The 21,664-nt window shown below is 48.2% G+C and overlaps 10 protein-coding genes across 10 annotated transcripts; 5 read left to right on the forward strand and 5 right to left on the reverse strand.

Annotated features, from left to right (window-relative positions):
- Positions 1 to 1,149: 1,149 nt before the first annotated feature.
- Positions 1,150 to 1,598, forward strand: N7509_013213 (uncharacterized protein; the record flags this gene model as incomplete). The annotated part of the gene is made up of 3 exons (XM_056637850.1): positions 1,150 to 1,228; positions 1,319 to 1,435; positions 1,486 to 1,598. 3 exons carry the CDS (start codon positions 1,150 to 1,152, stop codon positions 1,596 to 1,598), a joined length of 309 nt encoding a protein of 102 aa, XP_056481357.1.
- A 540-nt stretch (positions 1,599 to 2,138) lies between these two features.
- On the forward strand, positions 2,139 to 3,138 carry N7509_013214 (uncharacterized protein; the record flags this gene model as incomplete). The annotated part of the gene is made up of 5 exons (XM_056637851.1): positions 2,139 to 2,198; positions 2,254 to 2,346; positions 2,417 to 2,570; positions 2,658 to 2,941; positions 3,004 to 3,138. 5 exons carry the CDS (start codon positions 2,139 to 2,141, stop codon positions 3,136 to 3,138), a joined length of 726 nt encoding a protein of 241 aa, XP_056481358.1.
- A 1,721-nt stretch (positions 3,139 to 4,859) lies between these two features.
- N7509_013215 (Translation initiation factor SUI1) lies at positions 4,860 to 5,576 on the reverse strand (the record flags this gene model as incomplete). Its single annotated transcript, XM_056637852.1, has 1 exon — positions 4,860 to 5,576. One exon carries the CDS (start codon positions 5,574 to 5,576, stop codon positions 4,860 to 4,862), a length of 717 nt encoding a protein of 238 aa, XP_056481359.1.
- Positions 5,577 to 6,754: 1,178 nt separating this feature from the next.
- N7509_013216 (2EXR domain-containing protein) lies at positions 6,755 to 7,642 on the forward strand (the record flags this gene model as incomplete). Its single annotated transcript, XM_056637853.1, has 1 exon — positions 6,755 to 7,642. The coding sequence occupies one exon, from the start codon at positions 6,755 to 6,757 to the stop codon at positions 7,640 to 7,642; it is 888 nt and encodes a 295-aa protein (XP_056481360.1).
- A 691-nt stretch (positions 7,643 to 8,333) lies between these two features.
- Positions 8,334 to 8,674, reverse strand: N7509_013217 (uncharacterized protein; the record flags this gene model as incomplete). The annotated part of the gene is made up of 2 exons (XM_056637854.1): positions 8,334 to 8,383; positions 8,431 to 8,674. 2 exons carry the CDS (start codon positions 8,672 to 8,674, stop codon positions 8,334 to 8,336), a joined length of 294 nt encoding a protein of 97 aa, XP_056481361.1.
- Positions 8,675 to 9,938: 1,264 nt separating this feature from the next.
- On the forward strand, positions 9,939 to 13,388 carry N7509_013218 (glycoside hydrolase family 47 protein; the record flags this gene model as incomplete). Its single annotated transcript, XM_056637855.1, has 5 exons — positions 9,939 to 10,045; positions 10,116 to 10,477; positions 10,529 to 11,082; positions 11,149 to 11,247; positions 11,313 to 13,388. The coding sequence occupies 5 exons, from the start codon at positions 9,939 to 9,941 to the stop codon at positions 13,386 to 13,388; spliced, it is 3,198 nt and encodes a 1,065-aa protein (XP_056481362.1).
- Positions 13,389 to 13,884: 496 nt separating this feature from the next.
- N7509_013219 (uncharacterized protein) lies at positions 13,885 to 14,687 on the reverse strand (the record flags this gene model as incomplete). The annotated part of the gene is made up of 4 exons (XM_056637856.1): positions 13,885 to 14,031; positions 14,162 to 14,335; positions 14,524 to 14,537; positions 14,642 to 14,687. 4 exons carry the CDS (start codon positions 14,685 to 14,687, stop codon positions 13,885 to 13,887), a joined length of 381 nt encoding a protein of 126 aa, XP_056481363.1.
- Positions 14,688 to 15,147: 460 nt separating this feature from the next.
- Positions 15,148 to 17,019, reverse strand: N7509_013220 (uncharacterized protein; the record flags this gene model as incomplete). Its single annotated transcript, XM_056637857.1, has 3 exons — positions 15,148 to 15,576; positions 15,624 to 16,646; positions 16,867 to 17,019. 3 exons carry the CDS (start codon positions 17,017 to 17,019, stop codon positions 15,148 to 15,150), a joined length of 1,605 nt encoding a protein of 534 aa, XP_056481364.1.
- Positions 17,020 to 18,954: 1,935 nt separating this feature from the next.
- Positions 18,955 to 19,692, forward strand: N7509_013221 (adenine phosphoribosyltransferase APT1; the record flags this gene model as incomplete). The annotated part of the gene is made up of 2 exons (XM_056637858.1): positions 18,955 to 19,435; positions 19,547 to 19,692. The coding sequence occupies 2 exons, from the start codon at positions 18,955 to 18,957 to the stop codon at positions 19,690 to 19,692; spliced, it is 627 nt and encodes a 208-aa protein (XP_056481365.1).
- Positions 19,693 to 20,577: 885 nt separating this feature from the next.
- On the reverse strand, positions 20,578 to 21,266 carry N7509_013222 (uncharacterized protein; the record flags this gene model as incomplete). The annotated part of the gene is made up of 2 exons (XM_056637859.1): positions 20,578 to 20,979; positions 21,015 to 21,266. 2 exons carry the CDS (start codon positions 21,264 to 21,266, stop codon positions 20,578 to 20,580), a joined length of 654 nt encoding a protein of 217 aa, XP_056481366.1.
- Between the last annotated feature and the right edge of the window lie 398 nt (positions 21,267 to 21,664).

Raw genomic sequence — 21,664 nt, forward strand, 5'->3', positions numbered from 1 at the left:
TATACACTTAGACCTCCCAGTCTCCAGTTTACCCCGCTATCAGGTAATCCGATTAAAGACAGCGAAATCAACCGCCTTGATATCACACCCCTATTTGCCTTGAAGAACGAAGTCTCTTCATTTGCACCACTCAGGAGTTAGATACGCGAACGTAGCGCTATTTTTCTCAAAGTTGTCGCGGAATACCAAAGCCTCGATCAAACTGGTGAACATTCGAGTCAACCGTAGCGTAACGATTGTATCTATGTTTCAGGAAAGTTACAACCCACCAACCCTTGGGAATTGTGTAATTTATCGTGACAAAACAATTCCAAGATCTCAAATAGACTAGATCGAATGGGGACTAGTGTGTTTCGGAATCGCGCGCTCCGCAAGCTTCGCACGCCGATGCCCTGAAACGGCAAGGAAAAAGGGAACGAAGGATGGTACTCGATATATAGCTTTATTGGAAGCAGCGATAAGGGGTATAAGAATTGAAATTTAATATGGGCCGAAGTGGGCAAGGCCAGTGCTTGGATACGAGCCCAACGAAGAGAAGACCTGTGGCTGGATGGGTTGTAGCATGTTTAAAGTCCTGGAAAAGCGCAGCCGAATCCGATCAAAAACTGAAAAGCTACAAAATACAAAGAGGTTCAAAATATTATCGTCGTCATCCAGCATCCAACGTGCTTCTTCTCGGGTTAGGCGTGGCAGCAGGGTCAGTATCTAACCAAATTTCATCAGCGCGAGCGCCATCAGATACTGCCAGAGTATACTCAAGATATGTTCCTTTTGTCTCGTATTTTAAGGGTTCACAGAAGTCCCTATAATACTATATCTTATAAGAGCACATCTCCGTTATGTATATCAGACCATGTCGTAGCATTCACCCTGCTACAGCATAGCTATATCTGTTATTGTTAGAATTATATGCACAATATAGCACCAAGTCTAATCCACCTTGGCAACAAAATCCGAACCAAAATACGCCCATGCGAAAAAGCACTCGGCCTTGCCATTGCAAATGCCAATGATCCTAAAAAGGGCATTCTTCTCTGCAAGAAGCCACGACCGGGCGAGATCATTAACGCGCTTGACTATGATAGTAACGGTATTGAAACGCAAGATTATCTCTTCAGTACACTCAATAGGATAGCCACCTCACAAGAAATGACCGTCGATCGTCTTACCGCGTTCATCAGCTCAGAATTGATGCATGAGATGATCCATCTGGGGGACAGTAATCAGTGTAAGTAGTTTCTGGGTGACTGGAACGTCCCAGTTGATTGGATCTACCATCTACGGGAAATGAATGGCACTAACTTACGTCTCTTTCTAGTTCCGCTCATGCTTTCTCCGACCGTTGAGGAGCAATACAGGTATAAGGGTTGCAGGAATATCGTAGGAACCGAGATGAAATGGAAAAACTGCGATACTTTTGCACTGATCGCACAGGGTAGGTCTTCGCCCCCCTCTGTCTGCAACTGTTGACTAAATCTCTTTTAGCAATTTATATGAACGCTTATTACACCGATGGCGACAAGCTCAAGAAACTTCCTGATAACCTTATTCCACCCAGCGAACAGCGCAATATTCCCCTCAAAAAGAGCATTCAATGAAGAAATCACATTCCGGCCTATAAGAACATGACTCGGTTCTTCAATACTCGATTTCTCCAGTTTCGTTGAAATAATATATTTCCGTTGACTTAAAAACGAGTTGATCATTTCTCCTTCAAACGTAACAAGCTGAATACAGTAAATATTAATTTGATTCTGAATATATAACACCAGACAAAACATCGAGATCTTTCCCAATAGTCTATGATAGGACGACCACATGGTTATTTTGAATCTCTAAAGAGGTTATTCTTCTATTATATCAACACAAAACAAAATCTATTCGAGTAGATAGGCATATACAAGAATAGTAGAGTAGAGTATGCCTTGTTCGCCCCTATTTAGCTTTCTCCACTGTCCTACCCACTTGTGTCCCACTCACACCGACTAGCGTTATGTTAATCACGACCGTCGGGATGTTTGAAAACCCCGCTCGCCCGCTTTTCTCTTTTATAACCTTTATTTTACACCCGACCATCACTCAAACACGGCCGCGCAATCGGTCAACACCTAATTCCTGAACCCTGGGCCCTTGCAATCATGGAGATCCTCGAGAGAAACATCAAAGTGGCATTGGTCGGTGATGCGTGTGTTGGCAAAGTAAAGAAAAACCATTTCCCCGATCATCAACGATATCACTGACCATATCCCGTAGTCGAACTGGGTATCTATGTTTCTAGATGACTATGTTTCAGATGATTATGTTCCAACAATTAATTACCAAAGTCGCCTGCGTAAATTTAGTTCTGTAAGTTCCTTTAACTGCTATATATGGTATCATGTGACACTATGAAACCCTCCCTAATATTCATTCTTAGACGATTGGTGTTTGTACCTTTGATATCTGGGATATCTCTGGATCACATAGCACACCCCAAGATAGGGCAAAATGGATCGAAGATAGCGATGCCGCTATTATTATAGTGGATCTCGCTAATCAAGACAGTATCAATAATACAATTTTGTGGTATCGTATGTTCTCTTTGGTTTTCCAAAGCCTGTTCATCATCTTTGGATCCCCTTGCAATACATATCAACAACTAACTCATAGATTTCTAGGAGAGATTCTGTCATCCCAGCAACACTCCAATAACCCAAAACATTTGCCGATTATAGTCTTTGCCTACAAGGCCTATGAAGATGATACTAAATACAAGATAAAGCCGACAGAGATCTCTTGGCCCGAGGAGATGGGTTCCACGCCATTTCACTACAATGAACATCGGGATACGACTAATTGGGAGACGGATGAGACTCACTTCTCCGCAATGCTTCTAGCGGATACATCTATGCGAAGACCCTTTGGATGGATCTTGGAGCAACTAACCGGTCAACCCGAAGTAGTATGTACTTCGAACTCTTTTGAATATTCTATTCGCTTAAGGTAAACTGACCGTCAACTTAGGGTTTCCAAGTCCATTACCCTTCTGGACCCGGCTTTTGGTATCCACCTCGCCCCGGTGAACTTGAGGAAAACCAGAGACAAATGGACGAGGCGTGTAAACTGCCTATGCCAGAAGAAAGTGACGTAGAGTTGTGATCAAGATCCTTTTCTAAGCCACCTCTTGGCTATCGAATTATGATCGTAACCACCGTATACCTTGTCTATCCAGATTGTTACCTCAAATGCTGTGTTGTGTCTATTTATTTGTCAGGCTATATAATCTTCCCTGCTGTACTTTGGTCTTATGACATGATGTCGACGCGAATAGCACTTCCTGTAGCCACTATCTGAAAGTGAGAAATGCTACTTTAGTTTATACGAGAAGCAGCCTCTTGGGTATTTGCTTAACAAGCGGTTTAATGTAATTTTAACCGAGCTAAACCGGTCCATTTTCTTGCTTACGGACTTGAAGGAACGAACATACTTTGATTCCAGTGACTTCGCTCTTTCGGCAGGCCAGCGTGCGATCGAAACCGGCGCCATTGATTCGGGCTGCGATCATCCAAATCGTGATAATATTTCGCACCCTAACGCACCAGTTCCTAGTAATAGCAATGTTGACTATGGTGCCAACAGAACTATTGATCGAAAGAGCGTAAGCCCTGAAAGGAAGAGTCTGCTCCACTATGAAACAGACACGACAGATTCGAAGTAGCATGGCGGCGATGGCAAAGTTTTTACGAGATCCGGACAAAAGTATGATTAAAAGAAAGAGAGCGGTTTGCAGGTCACGAGCTACCGAGTCCCATCTGCCGCAGGAAAGCAGCCTTTGACTTGGGCCCATTTCCAACAAGCTGAAGATCTGTCGGATATGATCACTTCTATATGGTTCTGGAATAAAATTCACAATGGATGCGGATGACGTGGTATCTGGCTTGAACATCATTGAGAAAAAGTTTGCGCGAATGTTGGCCCCAGTTGCAGAAAGGTGAGTGCGAAATTGTGGTATCCCCGTGATATTGAAGGCATTATTCACGGTTCATGCAAGTGGTGCGTAAGCTGTGCCGCAGCACAACAAATCTGGAGAAGAGTTCCATTGCTCTTTCAAGAATTTTGAGAGAGAAGAATCGTTGTCAACCATGCTAGCTCCAGGGGGTATATGCTGATCCGCTATTAAGTGTCAGGCTTCATGGGTCTGTATTTTTTATATCCTGTTCTCTGTCAATCTCTGATGACCAGCTCTTGATCAAGCTCCTTCGAGGAAGGTAGTAGGGAATCCCAACCAAGAAGGTATTTGTTGTGTGGTTCGATGCAGATTGCCATTTCAGAAGCCAACGTACCTAGACGATTTCAAGTGACGCGCAATGTCTTATTTTCACAAATGTCAAGCACGCGACAGAATTGATTGATGCAACCTTGGGTTTGTTCCTGGTGCTTTGTTACTTCGCTGAGGATTTCTTCGGTGGGGAGAGGCAGTGCGGCCAGTTCCTCCATGTGGTGAATCGCCTTTGATAGACCCTTTTTTGCTGCCACGGATATAACGTGGTACTTAAGGCTGGTCCGTCTTTAACACTACGAACGTACAGTACCGCCATTAAGCGAACGCCATAATCAACTCAGCTTCAGCTGGGCTACTAGATCGTCTATTCACTCTGACCGAGTACCTGGCCGTAGTCATTTCCAACAGTATCGAATTTTCTGCGTGAATACTAGGAAATATTAGAATCGGGATCGCTGATGAGATTTGGATACACTTACTTGAGACTGATTATCGAGCTTTATGAAAGTGAAACTCTCGGAATCAGTTGAAATTCCATGAACAGTAGTTCTTCCTTTCCGAGCTCTTTGCGAATTTGCGTGAGCAGCTTTCTGATAGGTCAGTAGTATGAGAGCACGTTCGGGGATGTCGTTAGGTACTTGCCCATATAATCCAACGCCTGGGGAACTCTCAATTGATTAATACGGGAGATGATATGCCTTCCGAGTGAAATTGAATCGACCGATGTACCGAACTCTCTTCTTGAGACGGCCAGGCTTGTAGCTCCTTCAGCCATGCCGCTGTTGGCAAATTCAGGATACAATTGCGTGGAATGATTGAGCATCTTCGCATCAACGTAAGAAATTCTCTGTTTGTAGTCACCCGTCACAATATCGGTGGACTCAGCAAAATCTGCCCCAAGGCGATCGACCTGCTCCGGTCCTTCGGGAAAGTGACTCCAGACAGCTGTTGCGATTTCCGACATATCATCACTTGACAGAATGAAGTCCGATTCGTTGTTCCTTGTTGTTCGAAGAAAATATTCCTCAAATTTGATATGCATTGAGCCCCAAGACTTGGGGCTGCTTTGATGTGGATACTCTGTTTCGTGTGATCGATTGTTCTGGGTAGTATCCAGGTACATTCGCCTTCGTTGGCCGACAGGACAGCAAATCCGTGATAGGCGAAGCTTTGGCCAATTCATGTCAAGCACCAACGCTTCCATGAGTCTCAGATCAGAAGTCGTACCACAGACGAAAGGAGAATATTGCCATAGTTCATTGCTGTTTGAGAAACCAGGAGGAGGAATCGTTGTCAGGCCATGAATAATTGTCATCTGTGCTGCGTCAGAAGATAGGGTTCCCAATAGTTGCCTGTTCCATAACTGCTGGCTCCGTACCTTGTCCTTATCTTTTCGTCATTCTCCAGCACCTGATCTGAGACCCTTGGGTCCTTTCCCAACGCATCCCAGTTAGCCAAAGTTTCCTGGACTTGGTCTGCCAGCTTCACAGATGGTGGGGCAGTTTGTTTGTCTGGGGGAGCGTACATAACCCAGAAACCATTGGGGCGTGGTGGGAGGGTGGCCACGGATATTGTTCGGAGATTGTGGAATCGTCCGTATCTCCCTTTCACATTGTGGTCTTCGGTGGACCAAGTGACAACCCGTTGGATTCGATGTATTCAAGGTTGTAGCTTTACCGGATCAACTCGAGGAACATGTCCACGAGACCGAAACAGAATCGGTGGAGAGAGAGCGAGAACATGACAAGAACAAGAAGAGCGATTTTATGAGCCAGTCCCAAGTACTCTGAGTCGCCAGTGAGCGCGGCGTTTGTATTGTTATTGCTGGCAATGGCTTTAAATTTTGAATCTGATCGGGGATTGAAGGCCTCTGAGTGCAGTGTGAAGCTGGTCAGTATTATGACAATTCTCAGGTACTATGAGGATCAAGATGCACCAGGCAACGTGTAATAGCGGTCTGACGAAAGTAAAAAGCTTGGAGGGAGAAGAAGAGGAAGAAAAGGAAGCGTACAGATGAATGGTGCCGGGGTTGATGCCATCCGATTAAGGCAACAAGGCAACCACCAGGGTTCGATATTGATATCGCGGTTGTGACCATTCAGGTTTTGACAGTTTTCTTCTTCGCAAATCGTTGCTAGGCAGAACGACCTGCAGCTTTAAACTAAACAATCTCTGGCAGATACTGCGCCGTCTTCAGGTGCAGTCGAGACATCAGGGTCGTGGGGATTATGAAGTTTAAGCTTTGGGGCCAAAAATTCTCTGCAGTGAACCTTTGCACTTCTTGGTCGTCGATGGTGATTTCCGAATTACCAATGATCTTCAGCTCTTGTTATTACCTGGTTAATGTTTCTCCATTCTTCTCACCTCGATAACGTCTGCAGCTCATCGCAAAGGGAAGGACCAACCCCCCCCACTATTGCCAGTAAGTATTCCAAAATGTCATCCATCTAAATTCCACACTGACTAGGAATTCCAGCTCCGCGATACTTGCTCATGTCTGAAAAATCCTTTCATCTCTTTCCGAGGCTGCCTACAGAGCTGCGACTGGAGATTTGGCGTCTATGTCTACCATGTCGCGTATGGGAAACGGATCTCCTGACCAGCTTCGGTCTTTACATGAAGCGTAATTCCAATGGCTCCTATCCCTGCGAAGTCACGCACACAGCTAAACTGAATGGCCTTCCACCTGTGATCACTCGGGTGTGTCAAGAGTCGCGCTACATTGCTCACGAATCAGGAAGCATCGTTCCAGATGATTTCTATGACGATTTACCAGGTGATGCTGTTTTTGTCTCGAGCACAACTGCTGGGATTTCCGACGAATTTTGGGTAGACCCCAAACGAGACTCTGTACATACAAATTGGACGCCTTATGCCGACGCAGCTTACAGCAACAACGACGGGAGTGCATTGGCCTCTCTTGCCTGGCACAGTTGCCAGGTAGTCGGTCGTCCTTCATTTATGTGCGACTGGTTTACCCGGATGATCGACCAGAAATATGAGAGATTTGATGTTTTCGAAAAGGTGCCAAGCTGGCTGGTTATCATGCGTACTGTTTTCATTCATGCTAGCTTTCGAGAAGCCGCACAGTCTGGTTTGTTTGGACTGCTAGGCGACGCGTCCGTGCAAGTTGTCTCCGTGTCTAACGAGGAGAAAATCAATGCTCTCTACGACTTTGTCGATGGATGCGATTGTCAGGCTTATTATATTGATGGCCCTCAGCGGGTCTCCTCGGAAGCCATAAAGCAGGAACTGAAGTCCCTAATAATCGAGGCAATGAGATCCGACAAGCTAGTGTCGAGAATGGATCCAGCCATCATGTTCCGCCTTTGTATATTAAGATGTAATAGCTCCAGCGAGGAAGAATTGCTTTCTGAATAGATAGCACAAGCGTAAAATTAAAGAAGTATATTAAACCGAAGATGTCTTAAAAATGGTCTTCTTAGAATTAGGTCAAAACGGGCAGCAACAAAGCGCGTGGCCAACCGTCAACCTTCATCCCCACGATGCTTTGCCTTCTCAAAAGCATCATCTTTCCCTTGGGATTTTCACACTCGTCCCAGTAGGAACCCCACAGCCAAGTACTTGGACATCAAGTTCCTCCATATCTCTATCTCCTTTTCATCTCCTTTGTTCTGCCGCGAGCCCAATCTAAGATCAACTGGAGTTGATACGAATCGTCGTGGATTCCGCGGGGCATCTAGTCAAAATCAGTATCAAATCGAACATGAATCAGAAGGGTATCGACAAGTTTGAACTTTGTCTGGATTGGCATGTCCGGGTCAGGAGAGCTATCATAGCTGCAGTGGTGCTCGGACTCAAAGAAAACAGGGCCATGGGTGTAGAAAGGTACCGCAGGATAATTCGGAGGCCAAGGTCTCACCGAGGAATTCCACGATCCGGCATTTTTGGATAGGCCACGGTGAAGATGTAGCGCTTCGTCGAAGGTAATGCGGATACAAGGTCAGATTTGGACCATCGGGTGACGAGAATGAGGCAGGTTACTCCGATTCTGGGACTGATCACTGGGTTGCAGTTCAAGAGTCCCAGTTTCCAAGGTCCTAGGGTCTTGTTAGTTATCAACACAGAGCAGGGATTGGAGACGGAAAATAGGGGCACTGACTGAGTAGATAACCACTCAATAGGGTGCAAATTTAAACACAGCTTACATGCTCTCAAACGATCGGTTTGAAGACATGGAAGTAGTCGGATTCGTGGAAGGTGGCCACGTTCGTCCAGAGCATCAAACGGTTGGCCGTGGAGAGCCTTTTCAATTGGCAGAAGCTTTGAGAGCTTTTTGCCGATCTTTCGCTGCTCCAAGAACGACAGGAAACAATCGTAAGTGTACTTTGAGGCTAGGGCGAAGCCGATACCATCTTCCGGGCCGGCAAGACTGGAGAAGATCATCTCCATGATCTCCAGGGGGGGGTAGGAAAATATGTTGACAGTACGGGTTGTTGACAGTACGGGTTGTTGACATATTGGCAATATGACTCGGGGAAGATATTGTGGTATCAGTAAAGGGATATCATCTGCTGGTGGGAAGTAAGCGTGGGTAAAGAAAGATATTGTGGTATGAGAAAAGAAGAGACGGAGGTGAGCTAGCTGCCCGACTTGAAAATGTTTAGATATTTCGTGCCCCAGTGAATGTTGGCAGGTGCCGCTTTTGACGATAGGGTATTGGGTCGCTCCTGTCTCCTATTTACTTTGGAAGTGCTTACGGCTAAATAGGCTATATTTACTATATTTGTTATCATATTTAAGCTTGAATACAGGTGATTATTAAATATTCTATTAATTATTTCTCGGTGTACTTCGCTGACAGGATAATTCTATTATTAATTAGTATAATAACTGTCTCGGAAAATGATATCTATACATCAGGAAGATATGGCCCGGGATTTCTCCTGGGATTCTGACAATATCCGTAAACCTACAAGAAATCTATGAGCACTGGCGGAATTCCGCAGAATAAGGACACTCTGTTTACTAACATCTGACTCAGCCCTCACCTGAATCCTATTCATACATATAAACATGTACTCTTAATATAGTACCGTCGTTTACTATCTAAACCGGTAAATTTAGTATCTACAATACGCTATATTAATCTTAGATACCACGTTGCGCGCTCTGATATACCGTTACAAATCACTTATATTACTGCATTATTCTATTGGCACAGGATAGTGTTCGAGTCAAGTATTTATTTGAACAATTAAATAAATCTCTATAGACTCGGAAATACACAACTCGCCCGGTGTATAAGAACTACGTACTGCTAGTTACATGGTGGAGTCGCTACTGCAGAAAGCTAAAAAAAAATGCAGTTCTGCCGTAGGTGAAGAATTTCCAGAATAAAGATAGAAATAAGAGGACCCCACTAGGCTACAGGTGCATTTAAACTCTACTAGAAATAACCCGGATGCTCTCCTGTACTCGAAGATCATCGCGGGCGGCCAAGGCTTATCTGGCCGCATCGACCGCATCGACCGAATCGACCCGCCATTGAAATCCACTGGGACACTTTTCCCTCCGCCATCCCCGTCCGCCACGCTTTACAACGCCCACCACAATCGACGATCGAGTTCTGTAAACTAACAGACCTCACTGGCCCGTCCATGCCCCTCGGTGGCCACCCTTTTCGGTGATGCGCTCGCGATGTTGGAGCTTACAGATGTTCAACCCCCGTCGCGCGTGGATGATGGTGGTCTGGGCCGTCCTGCTGTCGCTATGGCTTACGTCGGCGCAGGCTATGCGAGACTACCAAATTAAAGAGCTCAGGTGAGTTGGATTGCTGTTGCTTTCTCCGGTAATACTGTGCCCTTGCTAACCCTCTCCGTGAATCGCGCAGACAAGAAACAGAACACATGTTCTACCATGGTTTCGAGAACTACCTTGATCACGCCTTTCCCGAAGACGAATTGCGCCCGTTGACCTGTGGCCCCTTGACCCGTGACGAAAAGAACAATGAACATAACGATGTCCTCGGAAATTACTCCTTGACGTTGATCGACAGCTTATCGACATTGGCGATCTTGTCGTCAAGTCCGGAGAGTGGCGATCGCGCTCTGTCGAATTTCCAGGGCGGTGTGAAGGAGTTTGTGAGGCTCTATGGTGATGGATCGCAGGGCCCTGCTGGTCAGGGTGAGAGAACCAGGGGTTTCGATATCGATAGCAAGGTGCAGGTATTTGAGACTGTGATTCGAGGACTCGGTATGATCCCATTGCCACCGTTGTTTGGAAGCTTAGCTAACACTTCTCCAGGCGGACTCCTAAGTTCACACTTATTTGCTATCGGTGAACTACCCATTACAGGATATAACCCGCCAGAACGGGATGCCGAATATGCCAGCGCCTGGGACAAAAGCGGATTCTCCAAGCAAGACCATGGCATTATGTGGGAGGATGGATTCGTATACGACGGGCAATTACTCCGATTGGCAGTTGATCTAGTGCATCGTCTGCTCCCTGCTTTTTATACGGAAACCGGCCTTCCTTACCCTCGAGTGAATCTGCGACACGGTATTCCATTCTACGAGAACTCTCCTCTGAATGCCAACTCCAGCAAGAAAAAGGAAAAGGACAAAAAGCGGAAATATGCGTATATGAACTCTGCAGAAATCACGGAGACATGCAGTGCCGGCGCTGGCAGTCTTACCCTGGAATTCACTGTTCTCAGCAGATTAACTGGTGATGGCCGGTATGAGGAATTGGCTAAAAGAGCATTCTGGGCAGTTTGGGCCCGTCGAAGTGAGATTGGACTCGTTGGATTTGGGATAGATGCAGAATCTGGGAAATGGGTGGGACCCTATTCAGGAGTAAGTTAACATACTAGTAGCAAAGGCTTTTTGAAGTTCACGGATCATAGCTGACTGATATGACAGATTGGTGCTGGAATTGACAGCTTCTTTGAATATGCGGTCAAATCACACGTTCTCCTTTCCGAGGGGAGCGCCCGCCTTTTGACACTTCCAGCCCTTGGAGTCTGATGGATGACCATTATCTCCCCTTGACAGACTACCAACACTCTGCAGATGCCTTTCTCCAGGTCTGGGAAGATTCCCATACCTCGATCAATCGACATCTGTACCGTGGGGAGGGATATCAACATCCTCATCTCGTTGTTGGAGATGTCTCCACCGGCGCGACGCGGGCCTTTTGGATCGATAGCTTGAGTGCTTACTACCCGGGCTTGCTTGCCCTGGATGGCAAAGTAGACGAAGCAATTCAAATCCATCTCCTCACCACAGCCATCTGGACACGCTTCTCGGCCCTTCCCGAGCGGTGGAACGTGGCCACGGGTGATATTGACGGAGGTCTTGCCTGGTATGGAGGTCGACCTGAATTTATCGAATCAACCTACTACATCTACCGATCTACACAAGACCCATGGTACCTGCATGTTGGAGAAATGGTTCTTCGTGACCTCAAGAGACGCTGTTGGACCCAATGTGGATGGGCAGGTCTCCGGAATGTCCAAACTGGCGAGATGATCGATCGCATGGAGAGCTTCTTCTTGGGTGAAACGGCCAAGTATATGTTTCTCCTTTTCACTCCGGATCACCCATTGAACAAAATCGATGCGCCGTGGGTTTTCAACACCGAAGGCCATCCTCTGATCATCCCGAAGAAAAGAACTGCTCCCAAGCAGCCCTCCCGCCAGGCGCAATCGTGGTCTTCTGAAAACCCCCCTCAAGATACTTGTCAAGCTATCACCGCGCCTATTTTCGGCGTGTCTTTTACTGCTTCTCGACCTGATATATTCCATGCTGCCAGCCTGGCGCGTCTACATCTTCGACCTCGTCGTGGAGCACCCGAGGGCCCCATTCTCGGGAAATCGCCCGAGCACCAGAGCGTGTTTGTTTCCGATTTGTCGTCTCCTACAAACTATACCTTCTATCCTTGGACACTTCCGCCGCAACTCGTCCCGTTCGACGCAGTTAGTGCACCGATGGCCATGCGTCCCACATTGGACATATCATTCCCATCTCTTCCAGGCGGCGTCAATCTCGGCCCCGGGGCTCTAGAGCGAGTGCGAGACGGTATTCTAGTCAAAACAATCGGAGGGCTCCGCTTGAGCATGGTACAGGACGTCTCTCTTGGCCACGAGAACGAAGATGGATACCGGGTGCAAGTGATCAACAATGTACCGCTTGGAAAGGATGAGAAGGTATACATCTCTCGCCAGGTCACCTTTGATGTCGTCGATCCGTATGATCCGAACTTCACCCGGGTTCGCGACACAGCCATGCTAGACCTCGTCATTGACGTTCTGCCAGAAACCTCTCGCCAGCGCAATGCTTCAGCTACTCCAGGAGATGAACCACATGCAGCAGAGTCTTCAGAAAGTGAAGAAACTTCGGACCTTAACCTCGGCCGTCGCAAGCCCGCTCCCGCCGTCGTCGTTGACGACGAAAGCCCAGTCGACTCCCCCGAATCAACAATGAGAAGCATGCTATCAAACTTCGTCAACTCAGTCTCCGCCCTACTCCGCGATGACTCCGAGCCCGAGGAAGACGACGACACCACCAAACCCCTCCGCCTCAGTCTCCCCGCCACCCTACCAACCGGTATCGGCGCAGCACCACTCCCCGACGTCGAAGACGCAATAACAATGTCACTATTCAGCAAACCCTCCAAAGACCGCCTAACCTGGTCAACGATCTACTTCGCCAACGAAATCTGCGACGACCGCATCCTGCGAGACATCGTACAAACACACGAAGTCCTCGTCATAAAACGCGGCAGCTGTACATTCTCGCAAAAGTTGCGCAATATCGCAGCATTCCGGCCCTCACGCTCAGCACTGAAACTAGTCATCGTCGTATCCTGGGATGATGAAGAGTCCCAACAATCTCCTCCCAGTTCTCCGCAAGAGAATATTGAGAAGGGATCTGCGCCGTTGGCTGCGCTACGCGCTGAGTCGTCGCTTATTAGACCCCATCTTGATGAGGGTCAGGTTTCGGCTAGTGGGATTCCGCGTAATCATCTCGTTAGTTTGATTATGGTTGGTGGGGGTGATGAGACGTATGCGCTTTTGCAGTCTTCGACTGGGATTGGGATTAAGAGGCGGTATACTATGCGCTCTCAGGGTGTTCCTATTGCGAATTTGCACATAATTTAATTGGGGGTTTTTTTCTGGGTTTTGGCTTATGTTCCTACAAATACATGTATACCCGGAGATCGATTATAAATGCTAGTGGTCTTGGACTGTTTCCTTTCTTTTCGAACTTGTTTCTCTACGATGAAAATTCGTTGTATATGGTTATGGTTGGTTATTCCTGTGGTGTATATGTACATACTTCTCATTCTCAATTCATTCATCTTCCCCGTATTCAGAATGTCTGTCAAAAACCAGTATATAATATATACGTAAACAATCTACAAGTACTATCTAAAATCAAGGGAGATCTTTAAGCCTTACGCCAGAGCAACTTGAAACCAACGCTTAAATAGAAACTTACTTCTACTTCTACAATAAAAAACATGAAATCACATCGAAGAAATTCATTGAATCATTGAATCTTTTTTCTATAAAATAAGATATTAGATCAGATCAGATCAGATCTAGCCTAGCCTTGCTCCGGCACGACCCAATCCAGCCCCAATCCCGGTCCTATTTACTCCAGAGCAATACACTCAATCTCAACAGGAACACCCTTAGGCAACTGCTTAACAGCAACACAGCTACGAGCAGGCTTGTGAGTGAAGAACTTCTCATAGGTAGCGTTCATTTCAGCGAAGTTGGCCATATCGGTAAGGAAGACCTGCGCAAAGGGACTAGGATTAGCAATTGCACCACAAATCCATAGCATAGCATAGCATGGCATAGCATAGCATAGCATGGCATAGCATAGCATAGCATAGTTGTGAATGATATGGTTTGGTCAAGCTTACATTAACCTTAACGATCTTGCCAACGCTGGATCCGGCAGCGGTGACGATGGCCTGGATGTTGTTGCAGCAGGCTTGGGTCAGAGTGCCGATGTTGCCTTCGACGAGGTTTCCGGAGGCGTCGGCGGGGATTTGGCCGGAGACGTAGATTGTGCCGTTGGCGCGGATGGCTTGGGACTGGATTGGGGGGGAGTTTTGTTAGTTTTGCTTTTGGGGGGTTCTGTAGTGTTGGTGGTTTTGCGTTGCTTGCGTTGCTGCCCTGCGCTTGGCGGGGAAGCTCCCCGTTTGCTTGGAGCTTGGTTTGGTTGAAGGAGGGGGGGGAGGGGAGAGGCAGGTATTCAATTCAATTTCCAAGGGAGACGTACGTAAGGGCCAGCAGCTGTGAGAATTGATTGTCAGCATTGGATTCTAAGGGCAGGGTTTGTTTCTAGCTTGGTGCTGGCTGGCTGGCACAGCTCCAGCTGGTTAGGTGACGTGACTCACGAGGGCAGGCATCCTGGGCAGTAACGATGGTGAAGTTGGCAGACATATTGGCAATTCTTGAGAAGGGGATGAATTGAGGACGGGAGAGAGATGGATGAAGATGAAGAGATGATTTGAGAGGGAGACGAGAGAAGAGACGAGAACGATGCATGTTGGTGGAAGGCGGAGAATAAGAAGGGCGGGGCGCGCGGTTGGTGGGGGTTGCTTGCCTTTCCATTCGGTTTCCCTCGGGGAATGGAGGAATGCGGGAAAGGATGGCTTGTTTGAGTAAGTTTTTACGTTTACACTGGGTTTTTGGTTTGTTACTGGTTTGTTTGCAGGTGTAGTAGTGATTAATGTGTTAATGTGTAATGTGTAATGGGTAATGCGTTGATGTGTGGTATTATTGATGCGCTCGCTAGAATACTTGTACAGTAGGTAGGTCGTGGTATCGTGATCGGATCGCTAAGGTAAGTAAAGTAAAGCAAAGAAGGAAAGAAATGTACAGACACACAGAGACCAGTAGGTTAGGAGGAGGGGTTGGTGAAGTTGGCCAGATTGCCCAGCTGCTGCATCAGGCTGGCCGTTTGCTCAGCGGAGTATCCGAAGAAAACAGGGCCGTTGAAGGTGATATGTGCTGGTGGTGGAGGCTTGGCCTCTGACTGCGACGAGGTGGGTTCCTCCGGGTGCTGCTTCTGCTGCTTCATGCCAGCAGGGCCCTCATCCACAGGCTTCTCTTCAAGTGACTTGCCCCAATTGGCCCATGGTGATCCGAGTGACTCGGGCTTAACGACATGCTCTTCGGGCTTTGGTTTGGGAGCATCATGACCGAAGGGACAGCGACCAGCAGGCTTTGGCGGAGCATCGCCAGGTGAGGTATCAAGAGGACCCACGGGCGCTGGTGGTGACATAGGACCAGATGCCGATCCGGAGAAGGGTACTGGGGCAGGTAATTGCTCGGCGAGTGGGACATGAATTCCCCAAGGCCTGCTTGGGGATTCACCCACTCGGACCTCTCGAAGGGGCCGGTCAAAGTGACTCTCACGGCTGTTGTCATCATCCTTGTTCTCCCCTCATCCTCCTCCTTGTGTCCGTGTCCGTGTCCGTTCTCCTGGCCATGGCCATTCTCGTTCGTGTTCGGTGTGTCGGGGGCAACGGGGTCCACGTTCTCGGCCCATTTCTCGACTCGTTCGGTAGATGCGGAGTGGGAGGCCTGGTCATCGTCGCCATTGCCGTTGGCCTGTTGCGGGAGGAAGGCTTGGTGTTTCGCGGAGAGACCACTGATCATGTTGATTAATCCGCCATACTTGGCGTCCAGTTGACGCATATTCTGGGGGTCTCGCTGATATCGCTTGACGCAGATGGCATGGCTGCGAGGAATTTCATGTTTGTGACGTTCCACGTATTCAGCGATCTCCTCTGGCGAATGCTTATCCAGGTACCGGATCGGACAACGAGACACGGGGCATCGACTTCCCGAGGTATGAGCCGAGGGGGTTGTACTGGATCGTCGTTCCTCTATGTCGGCCTTGATGGGGTCCGAGTCCGGATTACCACAGGTATCGATGCGGATCTTAGGCCCCTCACTATTCGCAGCTCCTCCGTTCTGCATGGAGCCCGGGTGGGGTGATCGTGGAGGTTTGGAGAAAGGACAGTGCAGGTTACCCTGAGTCCCGTTGGTGGTGAAGTCTTTTTCCAGCGACACCGAAGGGTCTTCGGGGCCTCGGGAGAGGATGCACGAGTTGGTGGTGGAGTTGGGAGAGGAGCCTTGGCCATCCTGGGAGCGGAGCAAAGCTTTATATCCCTTCACCCCGTCCACGATGGCCCGGAAGGCAGTTTCGTCTACATTTTGGTGTGAAACGAGCGTCTTGATTACATCCATTGAATTGAGCGACTGTTCTTCGACTGGGGACTTGTGCTGCACAAGGCCTAGACACAATTCTTTCTGTTGATCCAGTAACCTTTGCTGCACTTCCATCGCATGCGGCCTATCCTCAGGGGCCAGCTGTCGCGTCACGGCTGTATACTGCGTTTCAAGTTAGCCAGGGTCATGGAATGAGAGAAACATTTCAAAGAATAGGCAAATGAAAGCAAGTCTCAATCAGATAATACATGTTAATCCGTCATCGCCACATAAGTGGCTCCTGATCTAGAGCTAATTTTCTCATCATGTGAGACTGGGGGAGGGTGGTGAAAGGGGGATAGGGGTAACGAGAACAAAGAGCAAAGAACAAAGGAGTATTTACCTGTTTGAAGACATCCTCGGAGTGCTGTTTGAGGTCGTTGTGTCTATTGGTAAGTCGGTAGAGGGTTAGTAGGAGGGCATCGAAGGCTTTGCCCACGGCCTGCAGCTGGTCCTGATGCGGTTCGGACGGATGGTCCTCGATCGGAGCAGGCATGGTGTTGCGAGATCCAATAATAGTATTACAAAGAAAGAAGCATCATTGAGCTTAGGAGCAGAGGAGAGCCAAGCTCGGTGCAAACACCCATAGGAGATGAAAGAGGAAGAAGCTGCAGGCGGCAGATTTATACCGAGGGCGCAGCTCCGGAAAAACGTTAAGCGAGGTGGTCCGTGCGGTCACGTGGATGTACTAAGGGGTGGGCATCGTGAGGATCATTGAGGATCATGAATTAAGAGTAATAGTACTCAGTATTGGGGCCATTGATATTAGTGGTGCTTAAATTGGAACTCATCTAAGTCCATATTTTAAAATAGTATTTAGTATTATCCTTGGAATACAGCAATGTTCAGGCTCTTGGTTGCGGACTCCGAGTGGATGGCTAGCTTGGCATCCATGCTGTATATATATTACGAGTATCAATGAACAGGTACACCAGCAAAGCAAAACACGCAATGGATTGCATGATTCTCCAGAAGTAGTACTAAGAGGAAATTCCACTAGTACTAGCCTGTGAATAATATAGTATAAATTGAAAATCTTAGCAAATATAATACACATACCAGCCTAAATGTATGTTGTAAGGCTCAAATTTGTCCACCTGTTGGTTCCTCTTGGACGTTTCATGGGAGCCTTGGATCTCCCAATCATTCTGCTTCATATAGCCATAGTCTGCTCTGCCAAACAACAGCCCTGCCGGGCTAGCTCAATCGGTAGAGCGTGAGACTCTTAATCTCAAGGTTGGGGGTTCGACCCCCCCCGTTCGGCTATTCCTAAAATCCTTACCTGAGATATCTTTTTGCTTCTCTTCTAAAATCAACCAAACGAATTAGCTAAAATGGCTGTTTCTATACTTTTGCTCCTTTTTTCTTATACATTGGTGGCGTATCTAGTAGTTCCCTCCACAAGGCCCAGGATTTCCCACCCTTCCATTGCCACTCTGTACTCTCAATCCCCTGTCGGACCAATGCACCACTGCAGAACCGATTCATCTTGGACGCAACGTCCGATCGCCTCACTGCAGAACTAATGCACGCAGACGAGTTTCAGAACCACCCCCCCGATCCCCTCAAGCCTGATTGGACTGGTGTCAACACCATCTTCGCCATGGGGTCTGTGGCCTGATGGTCTTAGAACGCCATCCCCGCCATGATGGGGGGGGGTTCCTCGGTCAGGCCGCCGGTTCTAGAGGTTCTAGATCGACACTGGGCTCTGAGATGGACAGGGACCGTGTGAGTCAGAGTCACCTATGCGTACGAGTACAAAGTAAATATGTAAGTATGTACGAGTATGAGTACTCGGTATGAAAGAAGGCTAAACAGGCCAAACCTACCGGCAGCCCCGTATGGTGTGATAGGCATGAAAGGTGAGCGGGTTGTGGATTGTGATTGGCTGGGGAGCGGAACTGCCCTGGCCCGCTGCAGGAAGAGGAGCATTAGTCCTGGCCGATCTTGTTGCGCTGGCCACCCACTACGGTAGCCTAGGGTAGGCGGGATTCTAGAAACCGGGTCGAATGCATGGCGTGACGGGGGGATACAGTAGATATACGTAGACCGCTGTTCGTGGCGGTACTGATAGAGGTACTAGGGGTAGTACATATGTACTAGAGGAGAATGTATGAGTATCATGTATGAAATGTAGAATAAGATATAATAGTATAGTATAGTATAGTATAATAGAATATGATATAGTACTCTATATTATATTATTATTTATAATTAATTAATACAAACCATGTGGTATACTAACTAGCACACCTAGTGTACCAGGAGAACACTAAATCTAGACTTGGAGGGGCAGACCACCTTATCACCGTAATTTTACCGCTGATTTTTTTCGTCCCCTCCTCCATTATCTCGACATCCTTTTTTACCCTTTTTTACCCCTCCTTTTCCCCTCTCCTTCTTCTCCTCTCCCTCTTCTCTTCTCTTCATCATGTCCCAATCCTCAGCCTCCGCCCCCGATGCCTCCGCCCAAGTCACCGGACACCCCGCCGCCCATGCCTCCCGCGCCGCCGAACTCGCCAGTCTTAAAGTAAGCCTGCGCGGCGCCCTGCGTCAGTTCCCGGACTTCCCTTCTCCCGGCATTCTCTTCGAGGATATCCTGCCTATCTTTGCCGACCCGACCCTGCACGAGGCTCTCATCCGTTCCCTGGAGCTGCACATCCTCGAGAACGCCGGCGGCGTCAAGCCCGATGTCATCGTCGGTCTGGAGGCCCGCGGTTTCTTGATGGGCCCTAGTCTGGCCCTGCGCCTCGGTGCTGCCTTTGTCCCCGTTCGCAAGCAGGGCAAGCTCCCCGGTCCCTGTGAAACTCAGGGCTACGAGAAGGAGTACGGTACCGACTTCTTCCAGATGCAGGCTGGCGCTATCAAGCCTGGTCAGAAGGTCATTGTCGTCGACGATATCATTGCTACCGGTATGTATATGTGCAATCACATGCATTATGCGGGCGTATTGCTACTAGCGCAATTGCAGCCCCCTTCAAAAAAAGAAAAGAAAAAGTGTCTTATACTAACGACTCTCATAGGCGGCTCTGCTCAAGCTGGTGGCGAATTGATCAAGAAGATGGGCGGCGAAATCCTCGGCTTCATTTTCCTCCTCGAGCTTGAATTCCTTCACGGCCGTGACAAGCTCCCTGCCCCCGTCTACACCCTTCTGACCGGCCAGGCCTAAGCCAGTGCACTGCTATCGACATTGGCATCGGCATCGGCATCGACTCCACTCGACTCGATTTCAGAGGCGACCGTCCCTTCCTGCCTGACGCAGTTAAACAAAAGTTTTTACCAAATTCACTTCGCTTTCCGCGATCTACCGAGATCGCCATAATGTCCCGTCCCAGCCGAAACCCGGCGGTGTGTTTCGCGCCAGCTCAGCCTCAGTTCAGTTTCCGTTATGGCCTGGCCTGGTCTGGCCTAGCTTAGCCCGCCCACTCCCGAACGGCCCATCCCACGTTCATCCGACATGTCACCGCATTGGTGTGGTTTCTATTTTTATCTTTGAAGTCTTCGTTTGTTCCGGTTGGCTTGATTGACTTGGCTTGGCTTCGCTAGGGCTCGCTGCGCTTTGCGGATCCGCGTCGGTGGTGTGTAGAGCCGGGCTCGCATACCCGAATTCTACTTCCATATTTATCAACATCCGTCAACATCACATCAACAATTTAACAACAATCAAATCTAATCAATCCCATACTTTATAGACAGATACATTTAGCTTCTTGTTTCGCTGCAATAGCAATCATTGCCATATACACCACATTGCCCTATAACCTTAGTATATACAATAGAGTATTGTATCAACTTGAAGGAATGAGCCACGAGTATGAGTACGAGTACCGCAGTGATCTATAGTAAATAGAGCCAGTATCCCCAGTCTGGGGAAAGCTTGTAATGTGTATTGAATATCACACATAAAAAGGAGTCATCTATGCCCATCTGCGTATGCACCATATAACACCACATCCATCCAAGCAAATCATGTACTAGTTGTAGTTACTAGTCAGTTACTCAGTCCACCCTCAACTCGGCCCGACTCAACCTTTCCCATTAGTTACTATTAACCTCATTCCTCAGGAATGAACCTCCTCATAACCCCCCCAATCCACCCCTCATCAACACCCAACTCCGCACACTCCTTAATAGCCCGATTCATACGCCCAATATACTCCAACTTCGGCGGCCCAACCACAATCCTATTCTCATCAACATAAACCAGAACATCCACCTCCTCCCCCGCATTATCACCAGCCTCAACACCAGCATCAGCATCATTTTGAACTTGGTGCCGGGCACGAAGTCGAAGTGCATGCCCCTCACTCTCAGCTAACCACTTCACAACCCTCGCCCCCAAAAACCACTTATTATAAGCACCAAGACCCTGTTCCCTTGGCCGAATCCCCGGCGAAACATCCAACCCTTCCTCCCCTCCCCCCCTCCCCTTCCCCGCCTTCCAATCCCTCCTTCCCTGCAGGCGGCGCATCAAAATCAATACCCTCAAACCCATCCAAAACCCCCCTCATCTACGGGATCCAATTCATAAAGAATGCCATAAACGCCATCCGTCCCATTCCACCCGGGCGAGGAGACTGGGACTTCGTCCGCGGCTTGGCTCTTCTGTTTTCCCGTACGTAACCCGGGTGGTGGGAGGACATTTGCGTAGCCCGCTTGACAGATTAGCCAGCGCCAGTGAGGGAGGAAGGCTATTGCGAGCGGGGTTGAGGATGTTGGGTTTGATCGGCAGCGGGTTGACATTTGGGTTGGGAGAGGTTTGAGCCGTAGGCGAAGTAGAGGTGTTTTTGTTTTGTTTGGCCTGAGGTGGAGGTTGGTGTTTGGGTGGTTGTGTTTGTGGGGGTTGGATTTGAGGGTGTTCTTGGTTCGGTTTGGAGGTGCATTTTGGATTGTTGGATTTGGGGTTTTATTTGGGGGTTTGTTTTGATTGTGTGTAGGTTGTTGTAGATGGTAGGTTGTAGGTGGGGGATGTTGGAAGTGAAGTGAAGTGAAGTCTGGCTGAGTTGGGTTGTTCGAGGTTGAAGGTTGATGTCGGAGTAATGGTGAGCAATTGCGTGCGATGAGTGGGGTTCGTCTTAACTCAGGGCAAACAAGATAGACCAAAGTTTTGTATTGGGTTCAGTGATCTACGAGTCACGATG

Source organism: Penicillium cosmopolitanum (genome assembly GCF_028827165.1).
Source record: "Penicillium cosmopolitanum strain IBT 29677 chromosome Unknown utg000012l:1.0-3308103.0:1.0-3310761.0, whole genome shotgun sequence".
Lineage (NCBI taxonomy): Eukaryota > Fungi > Ascomycota > Eurotiomycetes > Eurotiales > Aspergillaceae > Penicillium > Penicillium cosmopolitanum.